At 48.5% G+C, this 26,366-nt stretch overlaps 1 protein-coding gene across 2 annotated transcripts in view; it reads right to left on the bottom strand.

Annotated features, from left to right (window-relative positions):
• LOC144093987 (disintegrin and metalloproteinase domain-containing protein 10-like) overlaps window positions 1–26,366 on the bottom strand; it is a 190,244-nt gene that overhangs the window by 43,945 nt on the left and 119,933 nt on the right. For both annotated transcript variants that reach the window (XM_077627807.1, XM_077627806.1), the window contains exons 3-7: window positions 14,212–14,344; window positions 9,788–9,909; window positions 7,995–8,326; window positions 4,230–4,542; window positions 1,902–2,167 (exon numbers count right to left, since the gene is read on the bottom strand). In XM_077627807.1, coding sequence (XP_077483933.1) covers window positions 1,902–2,167; window positions 4,230–4,542; window positions 7,995–8,326; window positions 9,788–9,909; window positions 14,212–14,344 — 1,166 coding nt within the window. The remainder of the gene's footprint in view (window positions 1–1,901; window positions 2,168–4,229; window positions 4,543–7,994; window positions 8,327–9,787; window positions 9,910–14,211; window positions 14,345–26,366) is intronic.

Below are 26,366 nucleotides of genomic sequence, written 5' to 3'. Positions count from 1 at the left end.
GCAATATAATCAAAGATAGAAGACTAAAAGAAAAACGAAATCTAGAGTAATGCTATAAAGTGGGGCTGATTGAAACAGCAATACTGAGGCTTATACCTACATAAACAAGCAAACAAACTCTGAAATAGGAAAATAAAGCGAAGTCACTTTAGGACATTTTAAACGAATTGAACATTTTTTTACAGTAAACATCCAGGCAGGAAAGGCCGTTCACTTTGTGACTGCTGTTTGAAAGAGACAATGCTTGTACTCATTTGTGGAAGCAACAAATCAGAGATTTTTTTCAGTATGAGGATGTTTCGTGGGCCCTTACTGGTTGAGGTAGAAGATTATTCTCACATTGAAAAATTACGAAGCTCTGCTCTTTATTGTACTGATAACTTAGAAATTGAAGTCGTAGCCGGTGGGACGAATAAGCAGCAAACAGCATCTGCTGATATGCTAAGTGTGCTAACCTGATATATTTTCTTTTTTTTTGCGAATCAGACTCACCTTATTCGCTTTAAATATTTCGGTCACTCCTTTCATTTCTTCCTTTTCTTCATGTGCTTTGAATAGTCGCTCATAATCGCAAACCACCCTGCTAGTCATTACCTGGGAGGCTACGTGGCTCCTGGTAATGAGTCCCTAACTAACTAATGTTTCTGACAATTTTAGACAATCAGTGCAGAAAAAATGGCATGCTCTCCATGCATCAAAAGTGCTTTTTTTTTTCAAGCCAAAAGGCATAGGAGGGGTAACAAGACATGCTTTTATTCAACATGCTTCGCTACAAAGCAGCATGCATTTATAAGCCGGCTTTTAGCTGCTCTGTAATAAGTGTACAACAAAGTCATTGAGGGCTCCAGTCGCAGTTGAGTAATTGCTGTTGCAGGCGGGTTTCCGTCTTGACGCATGTCGAAATCGCGGTGAAGTATGGAAGCCCTGTGCGTAGCGATTGCTACACTTTTTGCCGTTGCTAACACGAGGCCTGCTGTAAGCTACAGCTTGCACTGCATACTCCGAATCCAATTTACAGAGCTCAACACACGCAAGCAAGGCTGGCGGCTGGCACACGCTAGGCATTTTTCTGCCGATGACGAAGTTAGAAGATACTTTCATTTCGACACAGCAGGTCCTTTTTACACGACAAGGCTTTTTTTCGTCTCGTTACTCTCGTATGGCAATCACAAATATTTTTGTAACAGCGGCAGAACGAATTTTGTTGGTACGACAGAACATCGCGCAACACTGCAACATTGCGAGAAAAGGTTTTTCATGATAACAGACAGTTCTCATACGATGCTGCCAGAATTAATGTATTTTCTTTTTTTTACTGCCATGTTCGGTCAAAATATGCACAGTGCCGCGGAGACTGTCGCATTCTTCACTGGTGACTCAGCGACAGGATGAGGCGGCATACACGCGTTTCATGCACCACCGGGCTGCTAGAGGTGCCCCAATTTGAACCCAGTACCTCTATTATACAGGGAAGGTCGTCTGCCATCAGGCCACCGCTGCGGCCAGAACCGCCTCAAAGTATAACGCATCCTGTATACAAGCAGCGCAGTTCCTCCATCTCCATCTCCTCCAAAAAAAACTCCATCTCCCTAAGAAAAACACGCTGCTGTGCCAGTCAGGGCACAAGCCAATTCTGAATCTTTGCTAAATGAGGAGTTCTTGTCACCATCCTCGAATTATCAGTACGCTGCAAAGCGACTGGTAAAGTTCTGCTTCAAACTCTGTGTGGCGTGTGTGAGGGCTAAAAGATACGTTGTGTCCCTGCCAACAAAACAGCCAATAATCCAGGCTACAGAGTAGAAAAGAAATAGAATTTGAAACTTCGAGCATCGACTCTGAGGAGCTTGTGACATCAAGACAGGCGTATATGGCATACAGTGCAGGCAGCGGCAGGAGTGTACCCCGTTCTTTTCGCAGACGCCTCCGGCGTTCTTGAGGTCTCCGGTCCAGGCGAGTCCCAGCGTTCCGCCCTCGAAGTCCCGGTAGGTGAACATGTAGGCCAGGCAGAAGGCGTCGTAGTCCTCCTCGGAGAAGAGCTCCAGGAATTTCTCGACGCCGTAGTTGCCCGGGAACCGGTACTCGTGGTCGCGCAGCGCCTCCATGGTGTGCACCTTGATGCGCTTGATCAGGAACGAGATGTTGTCCGAGCGGCCGTCCTGGTCGAAGTCTGCGAACGCGGTTTCTTTTTCTTTTCTTTGTCTCGCAATGTTTGCCGAACAGCAAGGCTGCAAATTCGGGGCACTGGAACTCAAATACAGAGACACGGAAAGCATAAAAAAAAGAATAACGTCTGAAAATAAGAATTGAAAATTTAACAAAACTTCGCTACAGTAAACACGACCTCCAGATGAAGGCAGGCTCATGGCTTGGAGACTTGCGTCCGCAATGAGCCTTGCCAAAGGCAAAGAAAGTACGGCCTGTATTCACCTCCCTGCAATGAGCCTCTCACCAGGTGAACCTCCGCGTCATGATTCTCTAATAAAGTGGTCTACGTGTGGTATATCCCGCGGACACAGGAGAACAGACATATTTAGTAGCTAATAATAAAACCTGTTCGAGGAACAACACATAGTCCAGTGAAGTTTATACTGTCAAACCAACATTGACCGAGACGATTGTGAAAATTGCCGAAAAAATTTCTGATTAGCTCTAAACTCAAAGTTATGCTCATTCATATTAGTTGCAAAATAACTCTGTGAACCGTCTTTCAGTAGTTCGTACTTGTTTAACGTAAGGAGGCAGCCTCCCTTGGATTCGAACCACGGTATTGAGATCAGGCTGTATATGTGAGCTGAACTGCAAAGGGCAGCCCGTAGTTTTTTTGTGCTTTTTGAGGAAAACAGATCTGTATTTTCATTTGCGAAAAGCATTGCTTGTATGCTTATTGACAAGTGTACTGAACTTAACAGAATCAGCATCACTTAGCTTGCTTCCACATTTCCTGTCACTTACTTGACGCACTCAGTGACATGATTGGGAAAAAGCTGTCTTTGAAAAAAGAAAAAAAAAACTATTCAGGAGGGATTAAGGCTTAAAACATTACCCCAGTAGCGCCTCAAACTGCGGTCAGTAAATGCTGCCTGGCCATCACTCGATGTATCACCGACAGTAAACGTGCAGGAAAAGGATATCATATGCGCTTTCCCTGCTGTTGTTGGTAAGTCACGGAATGAGTTCGAAAACTGTCATGCAGTGCTCCAGATGCTGATGAATATATGTCGACGCGCTGATCTAGTCACGTGACTTCTTTCAGTGATGACTTCAGATTTAGACCGGTGTCTCGAAGGGCATTGCATTTAAGAATTACGTTTATTCGGAGAAGAAACCATCAGTGCGACTGACAAGAAGAAACTCTCTTCGCTGGTCGCTTGTCCTTGACGTCGCTATAACTGTTTTTGTTTTTGTTCTCGCACGAGGGCGAGTTACTTTCAGGACAGTAACACGCAAAGCGCGTTCACGCTGTCCACACACTCCCGCCATACGACGTGCGCTTCCTTGGCGCGGTCTCCAAGCAGCAGCAGTGGGAGAATTTTCGAGGCCGTGAGGCGGCCAAGGAGGTACGCGTGTGGTAAGTGGACTTCACCTTGTCGAACACTGGTTAAGAGTTAGTTAATAAAATCTGAATGCCATAATGCGGTCACTCATGAGCAGCCATGAGATTCAGTCGGGAAATGTCCGACCAGACTTCCCCATCTCTCAAATATTCAGTTGTCTGCGATGGCGGAACCTCACTCCGCATGGGGAAGTAAAAGGTCTTGCTTTGCTCCACTAAATCGGAAATGAGACATCATCAATGGAGGGACATGCAGCGACAGCGTCGATATGAGAACGGCGGATAGACTACTCTCACCGCTTGTTCATTCACCCTTTCTCGTGCAGGAACTTTTGGTGAATCCCGGCATCACTCAGATCTGCCACTATCTCCGCACTGACAATATGTCTTGAAGCGACTACTGGCTAATTCAGAAGATAAAGCCTCATTTTCAAGGAACCAGGTTTTTTTTTTTTCATCAGCAAAAGAGCCAGAGAAACCTAGCGTTTGATGGTCACCCCAGAAGAGGATTTCGCTTTACGTTTTAAATTTAAAACATGCGTAAAACAAAGCAGAATGTATTCTGGGACAGCGTATAATCGAACTTTAACTAGAACACGCGTTGCAATCTCATCAAACAGTGCACGCGCACAGTAGTCGCCGGCGGCCCCGCTGAGAGACGAGCGCAGTCACCCACCTGTGGTCCTGTAGATGGAATTGACCTTCTGCACGTGCCGGGTCATGGTCTCTATGCAGGCCTCCTCGGAGCCCATCCTCTGGTAGAAGAGGTGGTCTGCCTGCAGGTACAGCATGCACGTCGTCTTCTTGGGGTCGATGACGACGTTCTTGGCCGGCTGGTCGCTTCCCGCAGCCCACTGGGTGCGCTGCACAGACCGGATGCCTAGCGCGGCGGAGTCGGGCTCCGGGGGCTCCAGGTCTTTCTGGCTGTAGTGCGCCGCATCGCCATCCCGCCACATCAGAGGAGGCTCTGCTTCCCCCTCATCGTGAAGCTGCGGAGGTGCGCTACGTTACGGCACGGCATGGTACGGTCTATACGGAATGCTTGCTCTTGACAACGGCGGCATATTCCCGCGGCAATGCATAGTAACTTGATGCAGTTAGCAATGGGGGTGGGGGGAAGTCTTTTAAACGCGGCAGCGGAGGTCTCCAGGCCAACAAACAGAGATTGTAACCTCAGTTAAAATCTTCGTAACTGCTAAAGCTTCGCACGTTTTGAAGTGAGAATTTGTTTCCGTTGCCAATCGTAAGTAGTCCGTATTTTTAATGATGGAGATTTACTCCCAGGGCTTATGCAGCGTACCCTGCCCCTAAAAGGGAGTGCATTAGAAGGCAACTTACTCCCTTTTTCCTCCTATATAGACTAATTCGGGTTTAGAGTGCAAAAAAGCTTAACTAAAGTTAGAATCTTTTCCTTCGAACCTTATGTTCCTCATTGCTGTTCGCCCACCTGCTATGGTTTCAGATGAGACTGGCAGTATTGAACATAAATAAATAAATAATAAATGCAATCGGAAATTTTCAGCAAACCCTGGTTTTTAAAGAGTTGGTGCGCTTTCACGACTAAAAACCGCGTATAAACTAAAATGAACAGAGAAGAAAAAGAGGGAGACATTTTTTTCACGCTACTCAAAGCGTCAGGGCCAGAACACACGTCAGGTACCGACGTACCCTTCCCGTTCATACGCTGTGTAGGCTTCCTCACTGTGTGAAATCATTATGAGTTGCGTCACAGCTTATTAACATCAGCAGTAACAAAAAAACTGGGCGATTTGGTGTAGGTTAAACCTCTCTGAAAAGCTCAAAAGAATTGGACGAGCAAAACACACGCACGCAGCGTTTTGAACTGAAATTTTATTCGGAAAGGTTCACGCTTGTTCCTTTCAGGCACGCATTATGTTCAACTGTCGAGAAAAAAATCTAAAAGCTTTTGTGCGCATATTTCGAACCCCCATTTCATAAAAGTAACATGAATGGCTCAATAACTTTAGTAGTTCATGCACGCCGCACGCTTTCGCATTCGCGTAATTTCAGTCCCATTCATTAGAAAACAAACACATTTTTGCCCAATCAATTATTTTATTTATCGTCCGAAGCTGTTTCCTCAACGAACAATCAGATAGAACGTTCTTTGGTAGAACATTCCACAGCATGAGAAAAGAAAAATGTTACAGCACCAAACAGCACCTCCTGGGCGCACCGTATAACTTCGCGACGTCTTTTTTTACACGCTTTCGAAAAGCGGTCATTTTCTCTAAGCACGGAATAGGCTCGTCTTTCTGTCCAGCAGAAGTTTCAAATGTAGCCGACATCCCTGACTTTGTGTAAACACGTCTAGACGCCTTGAAAAAAAGGTTGAAAGGTCGCGTGTGCGATCTGGACACCGTGCGACGAATGGTTACAAAAGCACCGAAAGCCAGCGCGCGCAAGCGCAGAAAGCGAAAAAAACAATCAAAACGAAATAAAAATCTCGACAGGACTCTAGCAGCTCTGCGAAGGTACCGAACGTGTTTGGTCTGATTCCTTCGATAATTTTTGTTCCGTTTTCTTTCTTTTTTTTCATACTTTCGGTGCGTGCGCGGAGCTGGCTTTCGGGCCTCTTATATGCCTGAATATTACCGAATAAAACTTCAGTTCATAGTCAGCGCAGTGTGTGTGCGCTCTTGCTCGTCCTGGTCCCTTTTGCGCTGTTCAGAGATGCGTATAGGCTTTTCCATAATTTCGCACGCGGATGTCGGAACACTTGCTCTTAGAACTGTCGCGAACAGGTACCAAAAGCTTGCCCTAGTAGCTCGACGGTGCCTTCGCTAAGAGCACGCAACAACAGTCCAGTGAGAACCGTACCTATCCCTGCACTCGGGGAGCTCTTACTGGAAAGATTTCTATAGCAAAACAGGAAACTGCGGCGGTTGATGTGAACCAAACAAGAATGAAGTAAGCACGTTAAAACACTGTTAAAAAGTAAGCTAAAAGATAAAAGTGACACAGTCGCTACATTCACCGATACTCTTGTTTTAATAATACAGGATTATTTGCATGGAAATGCAGCAGAAAGTGCGCTGAGTTAACGGGCGAGCCAGCCATCTGCTAAGTTTCCCACCTCTGAGTTGTTATTAATCACCGCCATGGTGAATTTTCTTGCTCGTTTATCCTTTAGTAATGCTGGATATTGAGTAAACCGGCTAATCTCGGCCAGCTCCTTTCTGTATTGCTGTTCGAGGATTCATGATTTTTTTTTAACGCAACTGAGCAGGGAATGGCGCACGCTTGTACAACCTGTACGAAAAACACTTCGCACCGGTTCCCAGTTGTTTACGGGCTCTGTTCTGGCACTATCTGTGGGGAGCCTTTGGCATTCGCAACGACAGGCAGCGATTAATGCCATCCTTTACACTTTTTACATCTGAGCTGCTATAATTTTGCAGGGGCCAGGAGCAATTTCAGAAACTATGGGCACGGTTAAGTCACCTTAAAAATTAAAATGCGATAACATTTGGTTTCACACCTGTCTCAGATTTCGTTGCAACTACTGAGCGCGTTTGCGTCAGCTTCTTTACAAATTTCGGTGCATCATCCGCCATATTCGAACAGCTAGATGCCGTAGCAGGTGTCCACTATGTTCCCACAGTGCTGACATTTGCATGTATGGCGTTTTTTTTTTTATTTCGATTTTCTATCTGAGTTGCTGTCCAGAAATCAGGTTGCTCACAAACCGGCAGGCAGGTTGTGATGACGTCACAAGGCCACGTGACCTCTCTGGACCAATCAGGGTGGCCCACCAGGACAAGTTGGGATAACGTCCTAAGGTCGCGTGGCCTCTCGATCAGTCAGCGAATTTCGCCTCGGACACCTGTGACGACAACTGTAATGTTATCGCATTGAAAACTGCTCGAACAAATCCCGAAATGGACTGCGCACTCTTGGAAGAGGCTGTACATCTTCCACGTCCTGCATTTCCTTGGTGCGCAATGTATATTGGCAATAAGAGAGTAATTACTCACTAGCATCCACCAATGCGAAGGCGCATGGCTACAAAGGAAAGTTATACACAGCTTTCACAAAACTCCGGAATTGAAGGAAAATTCATCCCGCTCAGCGACTTGCCCAGTTGGTAGAGCGACTGACCAGGTGAGGCGGAGGTCCTGGGTTTGAACCCCGGACCAGGACAAATTTCAAAACTAAGAAATTTCTGCGAAAACTTTTTCTTTGTAGTCGTATGGTTGCGCTTATCTGGATGCTACTTATTTGTTTTGATTTGATTTGTGAGGGTTTAATGCCCCAAAGTGACTCAGACTATGAGGGACGCCGTAGTGAAGGGCTCCGGAAATTTCGACCACCTGGGGTTCCTTAACGTGCACTGACAACGCACAGTACACGGGCCTCTGGAATTAATAATTACTCCCTAGTTAGCGTGCGCGTTGTGTAAGCATCGTAGACTGCTCACTTCGTCGTCGTCGTCGCTTCGCCGCCTCCTCCTCCTCCGGCCCTCGCGGTCTCCGTGCAGGCCAGAGGCCCACGGTGTCCCGTCCTGGAGGCCGCTTCCCGCCTGCGCCGCGCTGCCTTCGCACGGTGCGGGCTTGTGCACGTGGCAGTAGGACTGGTTCTCCGGGAACCGCACGTCCGAGCCCTTGTACATGACCGAGTGGAAGTCCACGGGCTCGTCGAAGTACCGGCTGGCGGGCTCGACAAAGAACTCTTCGCCGTTGCGCACCTCGATGACGCCGTCGAAGAGCCCCTCGGTCGTGATGAGGCCCTCGACCGACGACTCTTCGTCGTCTGCGGCGCGAGATTTCAGCGCCTTCAAAAAGCGGTACGCGTTGGCGTGCGTAGAATGTCTATAAATGCGCTTGTGCAGGCACTAAAGCGTACTCGCTCCTTGCATCCGACATGCCGACTTCACCTGAAATGCGCCACACAATTGGAAAGTAGATGGAATTGAAAACAAGTGCTTGCGCCGAGGCACAGATAATAGGCGATGATTCTAAGCAGACACGCACACGCTACGTCGTCGCTGGGTGCTTACGAGAGGCGTAACGAAACCAGTGTGTAAAGTTTTCTTCAGCGACAACTTTCCTTGTGTTATTCCTTGTGCATGCATGAGGTGGAAACATTGGAAAAGCACACATGCATTCATGCGGTAGGGGCCTCTGGGCGTACCGCGGATTAGACCACTGCTTTTTTTTTTTCCTTGCGAGCGTGCACCACAAACAGCTGCAGGACAGAGGCTATGTCTGACGCTGGACAATGAAAGACAGGACGTCCGAAACTATTACAACGCTTTGTTAATGCCGTACAAAACGGGAATGGCATTGTCAGGCATTCAATGAACAGAACTGATAACCGATGGTCTGATAGAGATTCCCATTCGGAGACCTGGTGGTTGTAAAAAGGAGAAAAACACAACAGTTAAGATAGGGGAAGGGGGCCTGCCACTGCAGAAAGCACTCTCCTGAAAAACCTGCGCACCTGCGTCACCTATATGCCCGAGCTGTCGCGCTTTAGCTCAAGTGCAACATTTCCTTTTCCAGTGCCTCTTGAGCCTGGAGATATATCGAACGTGTCTAAGATAGCGTCGCGAGGTACAAAGTCTACTTTCGACATTCCAAGACGACGCTGACCACCTGGGCATTGGTAGAAGTGATATTTTATTTATCTTGCGTCTGCTATGCGAAACAGGGCCCCCAAGCACCTTCTGAGGAGAGTAAATAAGCTGGCTCAATCATATATTGTGTTTTCATGAACACCTGGGCTAAGTAATACACTTCTACAATCGCGCGCGAAAGTTGGCGAGTCCTTCCCGGCGACTTTTCCATGCTGGCGCCTTCCTCCGTCGCACACTGCTGCGTGATTCTGTTCAGACGCCGACCTCTGGGCACGCAAAAAGTGAGTAGAGGAGAGGGAAAGGCGCGGAGACGCTAAAATTGAAAATTTGAATTACAGACAACTTAGGTTCTACAAAACGTATTAGGATAGGATAACTTTATCGACCTCTAGCGCAAGTGCTTTTATGCGGTTCAGATGAGTCCACCTCCGCAACGGTCGGTTGCCCCTATTCCAGGGCTCCGCTGAATGCTGCCGTCAGCTGAGCTCGCCGTATCCGACCGATCTGGTCATCGCGGCAGTCGCTGGAGAGCATTGCTGGAGTACATTACTGAAGCAGCGTCCGTTAACATGCCAGGAACACCGCACCTTCATTAAAAGCCCCTTTCAGAGCCCCTTTAACTGCATTCAGCTCACCTTCTATGTAGCCCTTGAGGACGTTGGAGATGTCGTACGAGATGGGCCTCCGGCTGGACGACTCGAAGGCCACGTCGGGACTGAACACGCTCGTGTCGCGCTTCATCCGCAACCTGAACAACCTGTGAAGAGGAACGCAGTTGTTCTGTAACGCAGTGTAGTCTCGCAACCCTGCACCCTTTCAACGCTAGCTTTTTGTGTGTCTGGACGTGCGGGCTTGCTTTATTCGCTGCATTCTATTGCGTCGCGTCGAAAGTCTCCCCGTACAAAGGCCGCAAAACTTTCGTATTTTTCTGCCCGTCTTTCTCGCGCAGAAAGCGGGTGACGGAACAGAAACGAGTGGCGATTTTTAACGCTCAATCTTTCCTTCACTTCAAACTGGTACATTCCCAAATCCTTATATCTACTCCCTGATGTATTACGCGGAATACAATTCCCGCTGCACTCTCTGCAATCATTCTAACGCAGGCGTCAATCATATCCTATTCGAGTGCCCAGAGGACCGACCACCTATGAGCTTCCAGATCTCAAGCCAAAGTCAATGGGTCAAGCCTGACCCGGAGGTACAACTCCTAGTAGTGGGTTGGGCGATGGAGGTCGCAATGAAGCATGGACTTCATGCCACCTAGCGCCGTCGAGAGGGCCCACGCGCTGTCTAAACCTGCCCTCTTTGTCATATGACGAATAAAAGTTTGTTCCTCCTCCTCTTCCTTTTCGTTCCCCTCACGGCACATTTACTGGCAGCCAGTTTCAGAGCCCCTTTAACTGTTGCCGCTGAGAGTGCGACAGTCACTGCACCTTTTCTGTGGTCAAAAATTACTTTCAACAGTGCAGCTGTTATGCGCCCGTTCGTGGGTTGAGCCGCGTCGCCGTCGGTGTAACCGAGGGGAGAAGAGGGGAGCACAAACGCGCCCTCCTCGAGACCGGCCGTGCCGAGTAAATGAAAGTACCGCCGCTCGCTCATAGACGGCGCCAGAGTAGGGTGGATAAGGGAGGGGAGGCCTGCCTGCCTGGGCATGCGCACCTACGCGCCCGCTTTTCGCAGTCACGCCATGCTCCGCTCCGTTGGCGGGCGATGCCTTGAATTGTGCAGCACGCGATAAATTGTCGATGTCGGCCATGCCACTAACCGCGTTGCCTTCCTAGCACAAACCATGTGCTTGGGAACTAGGCAATGGTACAGCAGGTTGAACTTATTTCCATCCATTTCTCTGACCGCAAAGCTACCTTCATGGCAGTCAAAGATTGCGAGCGAAGTGTTACTGAAGAAAGTGTGTGTGGGAAATAGAGTGCTTTGTAAATGTATGTACATGCACACATCTGAAATTCTTGGCTCCAGTATATCGCAAAACCGAAACACCTTCAGAGCTGCGCTCAAATTTCGCATTGGGAAGTACCGTACTCGTCTTTGGATTTTTTTGCATTGTTCTCTTTCTTTATCAGCCCCTCTTCTATTTTGGTTCAGGTCTTACAGCCTCCCCGGATGCTAAAACGTTTATCTGACATTGATATCTCTTGGAAAAGAGTACCTTTCTCTTCTTTTTTTATTCTGCATTCTCCAACCCCTGCTTTGTTGGTGCACAAAGAGATCCTTGTTAACCTCTGAACTTTCTATTATTTTTCCTTCTCTTTTCTCCGCGAAAACAGCATCAGCTTCACCATCCTAAGTCCCAAGTTCCCAACCGATGATCCGGACCAGTTGGTAGAAGAGGATTCTGCTAAAGGAGCAGAAAGTGACTTATCTCGCGAATGCGCTCTGCGTCACTTGAGGCCAAGATCAAGAGCTCCTGAAACTTCAAACCATGCGCATTTTGAATTATCCCTTATTTATTACAATTACCAGATTATTTGCTCTCTATTGTTCACCGCTTAATATCCACAACGAGATTTCTAACATCATAGTGGCATGAAAGCTAGCTCCCTCAAGCTCAGATCTGTAGTCAGATACAACTCAAGACCGCAGCAGCAAATGTCCTTCAAAGAAGGCCCTCCAGGCCCTGTCGTTGGCCTGCTCTCATGACATCTCGGTCAACCGCCTTTCAGTTTCTAGGGTATCTCACAGGGCCATCTCGCAGAGGCATAACCGCTGCGTTATGCAGCGTTATGCGTGTACAGGACCTGTCGGCAGAGCGTGTCACCACAGCATGCGCGCATGAACGGTCAATCATCCATTATAGGAGCAAATAATAAAGTAGTTGATTAAAGAATTATGTAATTAACATGAACGAATGATTGAGTCACCGATATGATTGGTTAAAGGTGTGATTAATTATTGGACGAATCAATAATTGGTTTAATTGGTGAAATAATTCATACATACATCGGTAATTTAATCGAATTGGTGAATTACTTATTTACTAAGTAAACTAATTAAACAAATCATTCATCCACGATTTGTATTTCGATGTGCTTACTTGACGTTCCAGCAAAGGGACCCACGTCATCGGATGTGGTAGAACCGAAGTTAGAGCGAAAATGACTTAGAAACGTCAATAGAATACAAAAACGAACACGCAGCGACTATAATAGGCAGCAGTAAGAAAAATGCCTTCGCATTACTGCCCCTAAGCAGACTAAAGTGCGCCCCTGGGATATTTTTTTTGTCATATCCGAATACAGCCAGACGTACTGCGGTCGTGTTTGACCAGTACTTTGCATGCAATCCTTAAGACTGCGCACTTGCGGACCTGACGTCAACGGCTTCACTTTCCGATAGGCGATCAGACTCTCGGCGCGAGTGGAGCCAGCAGCGGACACAGTGCTGACCGAGACAGCAGCGTCGTCTTTCGCGCGGCTAGTGTACCAGCTTACGAGATGCACGTGTGCGGCACTTTACGCTTGTCCCAGTGTCTAAACATTGCGCGTCGGCGTTCTTGGGCCGTGAATTGAGACGGCCAGCGTAGTCGGACGAATATCGCGGTGCGAACCGCCGAGAAACTATAGGACCATGATTTCAATGTTCGTCTTATCAATCCCGAGTGACAGCAATCTGCGGTGCGAGTGCACCTGTTAAATTCAATGTACTGCGAAATAGTTAATCCTACCTTATTGAAGCAGCATGTCCGGCCGAACTTGGCGGCCCATGTGATAGTGCAGCTTTCACAATGGACTGATTTAGAGCTTAAGGCACAGAGTAGGATATACACAGAGGATATACACAGAGTAGGATATACACAGAGACGCAAAGCTACTGAATTAGAATGGTATACATATGCGTGGCACTTTTCCTTAAAAAAAAAAGCGTTATTCTAAACAGAAAACAGGAAGAATATTACGGCTCCCGGAAAAAAACAACTACAAACTGTGAAGATTTCACAATAATTCTCTTCAGTTCAATGGCAAAAAATGGGCTAAAATGAAACAGACCTGAATGAGCTATACGTTCCGATTGCATAGCAAAAAAAAGGTGTCTTAGATATTCCTTCAAACACGCGGGAAGTATATGGCCTACCTCGAGCCCTTAACGGCAGGCAGTAACTCTGAGACAAAATATAGAGCACGCCTGCTCGACCTTTAGCTCGTATTTACCCAGAAATTCCTCCGTTTTGTAGAGAAATGTTCCGTTTATTCGAGCGACGAGCGCGTGTTTACATTTCAAGGAGTGTGCCAGTTCTAGGAAAATGGCCCCAAGCGCTTTTATAGGACTTCAATAACGCGTTGACTAAAGCCCCGAAAGTTTATTTGTGCGATGGATTTCGCTATCTGCGTCTTTTCAGCTTTGCACATTGCACTTTACGCAGGCCGGATTTATATAAAGGAGTGGCTGTCTTGCACCGCCAGAAATTTGATACGGAAACGCGGTATGCACCTCCACTTTTTTTTTTTTTCCAGTGAGAAAGTTAAAAATACGCTTTGGAAATAGGAAGTCATCCCTTCCCACTTCCCCTAACCACCACTTTCGAGAGACGCCCATAAATGTGCTGCTGCTTTCACGACAGTTCCATCGTTAAAAAGCGGGTCTCTCATCGGCAACAGCACAGAGCAAGCCATGGACTCATTGCTGGATTCAGCGACACTCTTAAAAAATGTGTGAAAAAACAAATATGAATTCCCCTGTTCTGATACCGTCAGAACTAAAAAAGAAATTCATTAACTGTTCTTTCCGGAACTGGAGCTGGACTGACAGCTTTCTCTTTTTTTCTTGAACAAATCAATAACGATTTTTTGTGTGCTTCATGAAGCTTTACGATATTCTCAAAACAATTCCTGCAGTAAAATCTATTGTACTGTAAATTGAGCTTCACCACGCAATTTAAAACTAATTAACGGTTTGTTTGTTTATTTGCTAGTTTGAATGATTAATTATTTAATTGGATAATAATAATTAATTAATTAATTATTGCTTGCTTGCTTGCTTGCATGCTTGCTTGATTAATTAATTAATTGATTGATTGATTGATTGATTGATTGATTACGATGCTCACCGATTGTGCGCTGCGAACTCCAGGCGGATGTCCAACTTGGGTGACCTTTTACTGCGGTGGTGCTGGTCCCGGAAGGAGTGGTGGTTGAAAAATAAGGGTTCGAAATGCCGGATGTGCTCGCTTAGCACCACGCCTGTGTTGAAGAAACAGAAGCAGAAAAAAAGAACAGTGTAAAAAGAGGTGAAAAATTTGTGATAGATCCTGCTAGTTTGTGCAGAGCATCATATCTACCGTAAGTCATCTAGCATGCACAGTGCAGCAGGAGACAACTCGCACGCAGGCTAGAATACCTTGTCATACCAGCAATACGAAACGGTCCAGCCTTCTGGGTATACGCTACAGGTGTCGTATTGATTTTAACCTGCGCACAAAAAGCAGCGTTAAAAATGTGGCATATAGCGATCAATACAAACTCGAAAGCTAATTGTAGGCGCACCGAACATACCAAAGCAGCGACATAGAACGGTCGGCTTCTCTCGTTTTCTTCCCTGTAATGTTCATATTGACTCGCGTTTCAAACCCTCAGGTCCGCCACGATTCAGACCTCGAGGATGATCAAAATAGTAACAAGAAGAGGTCACGCTCCGCCTCGCCCAGGCCCTGGTGGTCAGCAGATTGACGTACGACATGCCGTATCCCCACCATTCGTCAAACACAGGAGAGCGCGTACAAAAAAAGGCGCGTACAAAACAACGCTGGGTCTCCCCTTCACCACGTCGAGCGTGAAGTCAACGGCTGTCGGGATTCACACCTTCGCCGAGCTATGGGACGCGGCTCTGGCCTCGCAAAAGGCCATACTGGAGAATACGGCGGCGGGCAGAGCAATCCTCCACCGGACCGGAACGGTAACGGAGCTCTGCCCTCCCGGTGGGCAACGGTCGCTTCCCGGCCGAGGTCAGAAGCAGGATCAAGGCGAGCCCCATCCCGAACGACAGGGACCGCAGACTCCACGAAGGTCGGCGCAAGGCTCCCGTTGACCGACAGCGTCAACAATTCAATGCCGAACCGCACGTGACGTACGTGGACCGGGCGGCGTACCTGTCTGCGGTAGCCGCCGTGAGGTAAGAGACAACTCCTTGACCCTCGCGGCCTTCGTCAGGGCAGAGAGCCCAGCTGGGGCTAAAACCATAGCCGCAGCGCTCGTCGTCAAGTACCACGACAGGGCGGGCAGGGAAGTTCACGTCGTCACCGACTCGCAACACGCCTGCATCGCAACTTTACCAACGGGCGGACACCGCTGCTGGCGGCTCACATCCTGGGTCCCAAGTTCGCAGAATACCATCAAATCACGTGGACGCCGGACCACGCGGGACTGGAGGGGAACGAAAGAGCGAGCGTCTTAATTAGCTCGAGCGTTGACCAACCGAGCAGGGCAAAACCAACCATCCAGGCACCCTTTACTTTCGTGCCCCTGCCATTCAATTACGGCGAACGCCTCGATATCCAGCGGCTTAACGGCAGGATTTATCCCCCCCCCCCCCCCGCCTCAGAAAAACCTCAGCACTGAAGACGCCCCAGACTTATTCAAACACATTCCCAAGCCTGCAGCAAGATGTACCCACTAACATATATCGTAGCGTCTGCCCCTGGCGCGCCGACACACGTAGCACCCACACCTCCACATCTTACAGGGATGCGGTGCAAACCCCAACACTTAAAGATGCCTAGCACGCCATTCGAGTAGTGGGAGGTACACCTGTCCGGCTATACTCTGGGTGGAGAAGAAGCGCTCATCCAGCAAGTTCGTCGAGCAGTCGTGCCCAGCGGAATCTTGGAATGAGAATGCCACCCACTCGACCATTGGAACGAGATCAATAATCTCGTAGTTCCAAATAATTTTTTCTCATCATTGTCCTCATCGTCATTGTATATTTTACTATATTCCTCTTTCTTCTTTTATTATACAAAAATGCCCATAAACAGCGACGTTACCTCTCCCATGATGAGCAGGAAAAAAAACATAATTCCGCTGTTCTAATTTTAGTTAGCATTTCGTCTTCCTCTCCTCATTTCATCCGCTTGGGTTTCTTTTTTTTTTTTATTCGAGAAGTGTGCCATGAGGCATAAGTTGAAAAAGGAAAGGGGGGAAGGAATGCACGGGATTGAAAGTTAAAAGAAGGAGTGAAGAACCGTTGCGCTGAGGTAGTCGCAGAGGTTGTTAATGAAACGGTTGTCCATTGTCCACTTCACGAAGTCACTTTCGCGGTTACACCGCAGGCCCACCTCCCTGAGGAGCCGTTTTCTGATAGCAGCCGTCGCTGGGCACGTCCACAACAAGTGCCGCACATCACATATGTCCGGTGCAGCGCCACAGTGAGGGCACCTGTCAGGTAGTGGCAGATCTTTGGCACGCCACCGATGACGGACAGATGGTGTCAGAGCCGCCCCTGCCCGAATCCGGCGCACGGATACCTCCTCCTGCCGAGTAAGACTACGGGGGAGAGGGTGCGAACACGGAGGAATTAGAGCGCGTGTTCGCTGGCGCAGAACTTCGGAATCGGAAACGTGGGACAGGAACGGATCTGGGGGAAGAGGGGAAGGTGGCGGATCGTCTAATGTATGAAGATGAGTCATAGCATCCGCTTGAATGTTATGTGGATCCTGGGCATGGCCGCGAATCCAGTGTATGCGCACAGGACATGGATACTTTGCGCAGAGCACATGAATAGATTGTGAAATCTGGAACGTTCGTCGAACAGCCTTCAGCTGTTTAAGGGCGGCGCGGGAGTCGGTGTAAATGTGAACTGTATTGAATGTTGGAACGAGCGGAAGGGAAGCAATGGCATTGTAAATGGCTTGAAGTTCCAATGCCAGGGGAGTGCACGTATCCGCAGTATACGTCGCGCGAGAGTTGAGATGCGGATGAGATGGACTATACACAGCAGTAACTCCCCTCTCTGCAGAATGAGATGCGTCCGTGTATAATATGCACCCTTCAGGCAGATACGCTGCTGATACCGACGGGGAAACAGTGGGGCGATTGTCAGTGAGCTGGCAATAGGACCACGGTGGAAGTGTCTTTAAACGATGAAGTTTGAGAGACTGTTTTCGAGCTCTATTTGCCACCCGTTGGTCGATGATCTCACTGAGTGTATTAAGTTGGGCGAACTCCTGTAGCACAGGTATGGGTGTTAAACGAGGCAGATATGTTATGACGCGCATAGCCTCACGATTGATAGCTTCAAGGGAGTCCCACTGTCTGCGGGTGAGACGTTGAAATTGAGCCTGATATACTATCCGTGGCTGAAGGATAGAGCGCACAAGCTGGCGGGCCGTATGAGCACGTGCGCCACCAGAGCGCATAGCTATGCGACGAATCAGACCTAGAGTAGCGTGAGCCGATTTACGGGTGGCTGTCAGCCACGGGGTGCCAGTCCCAGATGTATGGAGGAGAAGACCAAGAATACGAACAGTTTCTACCTGAGGAATCAGAGAATTATGTACCGTAAAATTTAAAGGGGCAGCTTTCCATAAGGCGGCTTTATTGCCAATTCGAATGAAACATGATTTAGTAGGAGAGAGTGTTAGACCCAGAGGTGGGAGGCGAGATGTCAATACATCCAGCGCGTGTTGAAGGACCGACTGATGAATAGACGCATCTGGATGACAGCACCACAAAGTGATATCATCGGCATATGCAAGCACGCGGATAGAAGGGATGGTCTCTAGGGCTCGAACCAGAGGAATTAAAGCCACATTAAATAATGTGGGGGCGAGAACGGAGCCCTGCGGCACTCCTCTATTGGAAGTGAAATTACCAAAGGGCTTTCCGTGGACACGCACGCTGAAGGTTCGATTGGCTAAAAAGGCGTGAATGGAGAGGAGGAACCGGTGAGGGAGACCAAGAGTTTGAAGGGAGGCAAGAATGGCAGAGTGAAGGATGTTATCATATGCCTTTGTTATGTCTGTAGCGATTACGGTTCGTACAAGGTGACTCTGTGGAGAGTGGTCAAGCACGTCAGCAGCCAAAGTAGCAAGGCCGTCCTCCGTTCCAATATGTGGGCGGAAACCAATTTGGGAATCTGGGTAACAATCATGGGATTCCAGCCACCATGATAAGCGTGCGGCTAGAATGTGTTCATAAAGCTTGCAGATGGTAGGGGTAAGGGAAATTGGACGAAGGGCCGAGAGAGATACTGGAGGCTGACCTGACTTGGGGATTGGAACCACAATAGAATGCTTCCAGTCTCCCGGCATGACGCCAGAAAGCCACACTTCGTTAAAAGTATCAAGTAGGGTTTCCAAAGCCCTCCCTTCCAAGTTACGGAATAAGGAGTTAGGTATGCCGTCGTGCCCGGGAGTAGTAGTAGTTTTTAAACGGTCAATGGAGGCCAGCAGCTCTGCCATGGTGAGGTCAGAAGTAATCCCATCGGGGGGCTCTGTTACCGATAAGTCAGGTGGAGACGTAGCGGTGCAGTCATGGTTTGGAAAAAATTGACGGGCCGCTTGTTGTGCAAATGTGTCCTCATCCACATTTAGCGCGAGGCGAATGCTCTCTGTGTAATCTGCAACCTGAGAAGGGCGCTCCATGGCGTGAAACACTCTCCAAAGATGTCGATTGCCCTGCGTAGAGGACAGGCGGGCACACCATGCAGCCCAGCGTTGCCTGCCTAGCCGCTTTGCATAGCGCCGCGCCCGTGCGGTAGCGCGGTGAAGAGTAGGAAGAGCCGAAGGGTCATCGGGGTGACGAGTAGCGTAAAGATCCGCCTGGCGACGAAGAGCCCACAGATTCAAGAGATGTATGTCCGGGTTTGGGTCATCTTCATTTACAGTAGTGGTAATAGTGTGAGTAGCGAGAACATCAGATAGAGTAGACAATGCTGAAGAGGGGTTGAATGTAGATAAATGATTGTCTGCGCGTACAGAATCCCATGATGTTATTCGTACAGTGCGGCGTATTTTCCGTAGACGCGTAGGCGTGAGGGAGATAAAAATAGGGCTGTGATCGCTACCCCAAGTATCAGAATCAACAGCCCAACGAGGGTAACCTCTCGAGGCGAAGAAGAAGACGAAGACCTAGTGGGTGGATACGTGTCTGCTTCTAGGTCTGTGTTTTCGCTTTTTCTTCTTCTTCGCCTCGAGAGGTTACCCTCGTTGGGCTGTTGATTCTGATACTTGGGTTTCTGTTTTTGCCTTCGCTCGAAGAAAAATTCGAACGGACACTTAAAACTGTTTACCGGTGGTACTACGAAAGCATTACTGTCTTTGGGAGCATTGTTTACGCGTAATTTTTCTAATTGATATAAAATTCTGTTCTACGAGTTTCTGTGTTTGCGTATTGGATGCGGACCAGACCGCAAACGCTCGGCCTCTCCCGCTGCATGGCGATGAGGTTGGCCGAGTTTGCATGTCGTGGACGCAAGACGTACATGCTTGGTTGTTTGGGACGCCCACACACAAGCGCTCGCGTGTATGATACCACCCTGAATGCTGTACGACGAATGATAAGAAAGTCGGGAAGGCATACAACTGAAGGTGCACATGTCGTCGGCTCGAATCCCTGTTGCAAGCTAGCCTCCAACTTCACTAGCACATGTAAGTTATGTACAACGAGGACTCGTATGACACCACCCGGAACGCTGTAGAGCAAACGATTGCGTCACAATTTTGGTCTGAAACTCAGCAAAAATGGCGCCGCATGGATGTCGGCCAGTGGGAGTATATACTGACGAACGACATGCATAAGGTTCTTTGAAGCGGCGGTGCTCGGCTTGCTGTTTGCGTCACAGGGCCGCTTGATGACGTCACCCTATTCTTCTTGCCATCGCTGGGATTTTCTGTACCATATGCGAATGCACACACAAATGCCGCTGGCTTTTCTTATAGAGTAGTAATGCTCTCGTATTAAAAAAAGAAAGCGGCGCATGAGGAGAGTGTTCCGGCATACAGAGGCTCCCTTGAAAGCCAGGAGCAAATAAATGGCTGCCGTGTTCGTGGTATGTCCTCCAAGAAGTGGCCAGAGACAAAAAACCTTTAATCCCACAAACCAGCACGCACTGTCGCATGTTAAGACAGTTGAAACTTAATCTCCAGTCACTAAAGCGTGATTAAACTTAGGTGGACCTTGCCTGTGCGAAGAGACGCGTTAATGCTGACAAGCAGAGCGCGGGGAATAGGGAAGAGACAGAAACTTTGTTCGTCATCAGTGCCCGTCAAGTCTGCAGGCGTTTCTTCATCGCACCGTGTTTACCGGTGGCCACCTCATCTTTGTTTTTGTTTTCTTTTTCGCACATTAAAATATTATATCAATATCAAGCAGGACTGAAACTAAAGGAACAACGAGGATATTTTGCGTCATAAGCGCCCGCTTCCTTTGAACGTGCAGGATTTCTCAATGTCGCCAGGCCACAGAGTCTGTTTTTGAGCAGCACAGTCGGGCACTCTATACGGTGCCTGTAAAGGTGCCAAGGTCCTCAGGGGTGAGGATGCGACTCCCCCACTCCCTTCAGGGGTTTTGAGCTCCCGGGGTGCCGCTACCGCTCGACTACAACGCTCGCAAGTAGAACTTGAGGCCTAGGGACTTTTGACTAACACTGTGCCAGCCCCCACCGTACTAAGAGGGACCATAGGGTTCTCGTTCCTTCCGGGTTTGTGCTGCGGTCGCGTTTCCTGACAGCATGATCTTGCTTCATGCAGGCAAAAGTAACGAAAAAAGAAATTCTCTCTCGATAACCGCAAAAGAAGCAGTTAAAAGGGGACTCTGGGACGAGCTAAACTACCCATGAGAGGTGGATTACTCTAAATAGCACAACACACACAAGCAGGCACAACAGACGCAGTCTGCAATCTGCCTGCAAAGCAACGCAAGTGCACGAAGGGAGAAAGATTGCTTTCAACGCCCATTTCGGCGCTCGACGCATGTTTGTTTACTACACCCCTCCCAATTCGTTATGCATTAGAAGCGGCAGTAAATGCGTTGGATTTGCTTTACTGATGGTGTGAGCCACCTCTCACGAGAGGTATAGGAGAGAGCGAGACGAAGGCGCAACGACGACTACCAACTCGCTCGGCTGTCCCTAGCACTGCACTGCATTCTGAGCACTGACAACCTGCGACCCCTCTTACATACGACTGAAGCGAAGCTCTTCTCAAAAGCGTATATTGCCCCGAAACATTGTAACGTTTACTTTATCACGTTTTGTTCGAAGCCACCGTACACAGATGAAGCGGCCTAATCATTTGGTGACGCCAGTACGGCACGGCACGGTGCGATAGTAATGCTCTAGCATTTGAGTCCAACTTGGCAGAAATGATGTCATGCGTCACGAAATTCGCGGATTGGCCGAGAGAGGTCCTGAGACTTTATGACGTCATCGCAACCTGCCCACCGCGGCAGGTGGCAACCAGCCCACCGAATTGTGAGCAGCCTGCCCACCGTGGCAGGTTGAAATTAAAATAATGACTTGCAGAGAGAGGTCGCGTGTCCAGGTGTCGTTATCACAACCTGCCTGCGGAAGAGTGGAGAAAGAGCATGGAGCAGGAAAATCCCGTTAGAACCAGTTGTTTGCTTCAAATAGCGAAGAATACCGATCTTTTTTTTTTTCATAATAAATAAAAAAAAACAATGGGGATCTTTACTGATTTCGCATTCCACTCTCAACGTGAGTAAAGTGTTCCCCAAGTTTGTTGGTCTTTTGTGTCGGTATTTAACGACCCGAAGCTACACGAAACCTGGGCGCGTGCTCCAAATTCATTTCGACCTCCCAGAGTTATTTTAACGCGCTCTCGTATCGCCCCGCATACAGGAACGTTTGCAATTCGGCTGCAACGAAATGCGACCGGAGTGAATGGGATTTGCAGTACAGTTATGTTGGGCGTGTTTGGTAGCCTGGGGATTTGACTCCACTACCTCGGACTTAACAGTCCGAAAGCAATAGCCACATCCAGAGCCACCGGGAAGGCTGGTTGAGAAGCGAGGGCCGAGCTGGCGCGAAAGCAGCACAAGACGCGCATGCGCAGTGAGAGAAGCCGCAAGGCAGCGAACAAAGTGAGCTCCGCAAAAACAACTTGCCGACAACTTGTGGCGCCTTTGTCCGCGAACCTGAAAGCAGAGGCGCGCGCGTTGTCGCCTTTTCCATTGCTTTTAAATTCAGCGCGAATAAAAAGAGAGAGCGAGTCAGAAAGACCTTTGACCGAGGAATCCTCCGCACCCCCCCCCCCCCCTCCCCGCCCGACTTCCCCGAGGGGGAAACTCTGCCGTGCATGCCTATGCCCGAGCCTTAATTGCTAGCACGCGCTGTGTCCCCAAAAGAAGCGCGGGTGGCAGGGATGGAAGGTGAAACGAGAGTAGCATACGCCTCGGCGAGCCAATCAGCAGAGCGAGAAGCACGTCGCAACAGAGCCAGATTAAAAGGGAAGGGAAGGGGGTTCTCTTATTCTCCCCGGAGAACAAAGGCAAACTGGAGCGACGGTGGAGAGAGAGGGAAGAAAAAAGGGGAGGAAAGGGTGCATCTCACGAAAGCAGGACTCCGCGCGCGGCGGCCCGGACGACTAATTTCTTGCGTAAAATGGGAGTTCATTTTCCGTCCGCCTTTCATTTTTACTCTCCTTGTGTATATACCATACGCTCACGCCGCTTTTGTTTTATCGCTGCTTCCCCGTGGCTTTCCCTGCGTCGTCGCCGTCGTTGCTTTGTTGGACGTAATTTCGCGACGCGCGGTCGATTCTTTTTTTTTCTTTAATTTCTGGTTCTTGGCGCGAGCGTTGTGCGCTCTCTCGCACTCTAATCGCCCTGTTTTTGCCGTGGTAGCAGCAAAAAAGAAGACATCCGTGTTTGTCTTCGCGACGCGGTGCTGCAGGCATCCACTAATAATCACGTTGATTGGGCGACGCGCTTTAGCTTCAATCCGGAGGTGCGTTTTATGCTCTTGCTCATTTCTTCACTCGTCAGAGCGAAAAACAGCAGAGCGCCGATTTTTATGGTTTTATAGTGGCAGGAACCCTGTGTACGGCGACGCAGGACAAGATTAAGCAGGCTTCTCTGCAACATAAGCACATTCGGATTGGAAAAAGAGCGGGATGTATTTAGGCGCTAAAAAAAAGTATTAATCGTGTCGCTATACATAAGGCAAGCGTTCGGCTGTCATTCCCTAATAAGGAAAGCAGGGTAATCGTTAATGCATTCCTCTCATACGTTTCCTTGACAGCATTTTCCTTCTCTACAGATATGAACCTCAAAGGAAGAAAAAAATTCGGCAGGGACACTTATACTGCTTACCTGTGGGAATGCGAAAGAATTATTGTCCCTGGATGCATTGACACCAACCCCCCCCCCCCCCTTCCTCGTCCTTTCCTTCTAAACTTGAGGCTCGGATTACTTTTACTTGTTTTTTATTACCGCACTTTGGAAGCTCCGCGTTGGCGGCATGACACTTAGTTATGCTCACTGTTCAAAGCGGGGTATATTTTGAGTGGACTTCTTAGCTGCTCCGATCAAAAAGAAGTGATGCCAAGTGGCTGCACTCGCGCACTAAAGCACCGAATCCAGAGAATTCAACAAATATCTGAAATGAAAAATAACTTACAAAAACCATCCCTGTTGGGCAGCCTGAGGATCAGCTTGAGAATCAATCAGACCACGCGTAGCGGAACGGGAGAAAAGGGTGGGGAAAAAAAGGAAAAAGAACACAAGAGATGGCGTCCGGGGAAAAGGGGAAAATAAACTAACATCCCGCCGACTGCGCCAACCCGTTTCCTCTCCGCACACCGCTGGAGAGTAGCGGGACGAGTGCCGTGGCCGAGACCGTGGCCACAACCATAGGGAGAAACACGGCGGCCATTCCCGGAGCTCGCGGGAGCCATGCTCCCCAGACGGGGAACCCCTCGTCGGCGGCGGCCGAGGTGGACCATGGGGTGCGCGAGTCGGAAGTAAGATGAAGTGGCCGGTCATCCGGAACACGGGGATGCCCTTATCGCGACCGACTCCTTTCCCCACACAGCGTCCATCTCTGCTTTCTTCCGCTCCACCGGTGGTGGTGGTCATGGCGATACATGTTCTTACTCCCCCCCTCCCTCACTCGCGGACACTGCGCCTTCCGCCTTCTGGTGAGTCCGCAGAGAGTGCCTAGTTTTCCACCTCCATTCCTGGTTGCGCACTCCACGGGAGGTTATACTAACGGGTTCGAAGCACCGGCTACCTCTGAACTTGCACGAGAGGAGCCAGCAGCTGGGCCAGTTGGAATGACTGCATTTTTTCACCACAGAGCAAAGAGACGCAGAGGACGCAGAAGACGCAGCGCAGACAAACGCGCAGCACTTCTGCGTGTGTATTTCTGTGTCGTCAGTGTATTTTGCACTCTTGTGAAAAAATGGTTATGACCCTACGCCTGAGAACGAATATACACACTAATACACTTTTGATTTTTATTGTCCAAATGACGTAGCATAGCCTATCTCTGCTTATCTTCGTCATTTATAAGCCACACGAAAGGTCAACTGCGTGCGCTTGTTGTCTGCGCTCCTGTAATCTCTGCATGGATTACCTTACATTTGCATATACCAGCCTTGAGTGCATCGCGAGCGCAATAAGGGACTAATTATTCGCGGACATCCGTCCAAGCACAGCATCAAACAAGCAAGCAACGACTACGAAAGAAAGGTATACACTTTTCGTATGTTAAAGAAACATCGTAAAGAAAAATTCCTGAAGCACGAATTTTTCTTCAACTACGAGGTTTCTGTGGAAGGTGTACAGCTTCCCTTTGTAGGCGTATGGCTGCGCTTGGCTGGATGCCAATGAGGAATTACTCGTTTATTACAAGTATACTCCACCTTGTGAGATCCTCCTAAATATTTGACCATCACTAGTGCGACGGGCTTGCTCAGACAAACCTGCCGCCAGCATGACACTCGTCGATGCGTTTTTCCTTCCAAAATAAAATTTCGATTCCGCGCTCTCAAATGAAATCACGTTGAATGTCAATATCAGTCAATGTCAGCCTGTTCATTTTGGTCTGAAATTTTGAAGATAAGACAAGGAAGGGCAACACTCTTAGAGCAGATGCCTATTAAAACCAAATTATCGCGTCACGATTCGGTGCCGACATCTCTAGTAGTTTTTTGGCCGGATATCCCACTTCATGCATCCTACCGGAACAAAGGTGATATGATGCACTGAGCCAAACTCTTTCAGCATCAATGACGCTAGAAACTGAACGAAAATTCAGCTGCATAAAAAAATTCTTAACAAATCTAGAGTCGCTCCCTTCCAGTAAGCAGAAGCTTGGTCATGACTAGGTTGGCGCAGGAATTAACGGTGAAATTAAAAAGGTTAAAATTCCTGAACAAAACTGTTCGTTACTGTTCAGCATCATGTTGCTAATTAGCGTCGCCTAACTGACTGCCAGCGACCTCCGGGTCAAGTTACCCGGCCGGGAAATTGTGAGAAACCAGCACTCTTTATCTCGCTTCGTTTTTCGCTGCCATGAATTAGCCGCTCGGGTAATGTAAAGCCAAAAGAACGGGGTCAATGACCTCTTAGCAATGATGAGAGCAAGCGAAAGGCGGCACCGCGACATAACATAACAGCGCTGGCATGGGGTCAAGCAGAGGTAGTGCGGCCGGCACGGTATAGTGTGCTTGTGCGCAAAAGCGGAAGAAATATGGGTAGTTGAATTATTTTGTTTAAGGGCATATACAAATCCGTAGCACCTTTTAGGACATAAGTGTTTTTATTCAAAATCCGTTTTGTATCCGTAAAGGAGCGGATTGAAAGAGAATATGAACGCTTCAGGGACAGCAGGGTCAGGTGGTTATAGGTGAGAGGAGGAGTTTTGAGTCTATAGTGCGGCAGTAAATTGAATAAGACAGGGTTAACTGGAGGGATATGGAAGAGGCTTTTGTAATTAACTGGTGGCAGTTCAGATCAGTTAGGCAGATGATGATAATGTTTCCCATATGAGGACGAGGAGTTCGAAATGAATGGATTGATGCCTGGCAATTTTACTGCAGCAGAAATGAAGGGTTGCTCCTGGAAGTTGTGAACAGCCCAGGGTTACTTCGTGCGTAAATGCATATATTAAACGTTTTTTTTTTAACAAGGCACGTTTCCAGTCGGACAGGGCCCAAACGAACGCTGAGAGCAAATTCTGTTCATTTGCTTTCAGTTAACGTCACCGAAGGTGTCCTAACAACACCGTTGGCATGAGACACAAAAA

This window comes from Amblyomma americanum, chromosome 6, assembly GCF_052857255.1.
Source record: "Amblyomma americanum isolate KBUSLIRL-KWMA chromosome 6, ASM5285725v1, whole genome shotgun sequence".
NCBI lineage: Eukaryota > Metazoa > Arthropoda > Arachnida > Ixodida > Ixodidae > Amblyomma > Amblyomma americanum.
This window is presented reverse-complemented; position numbering and strand designations above follow the sequence as displayed.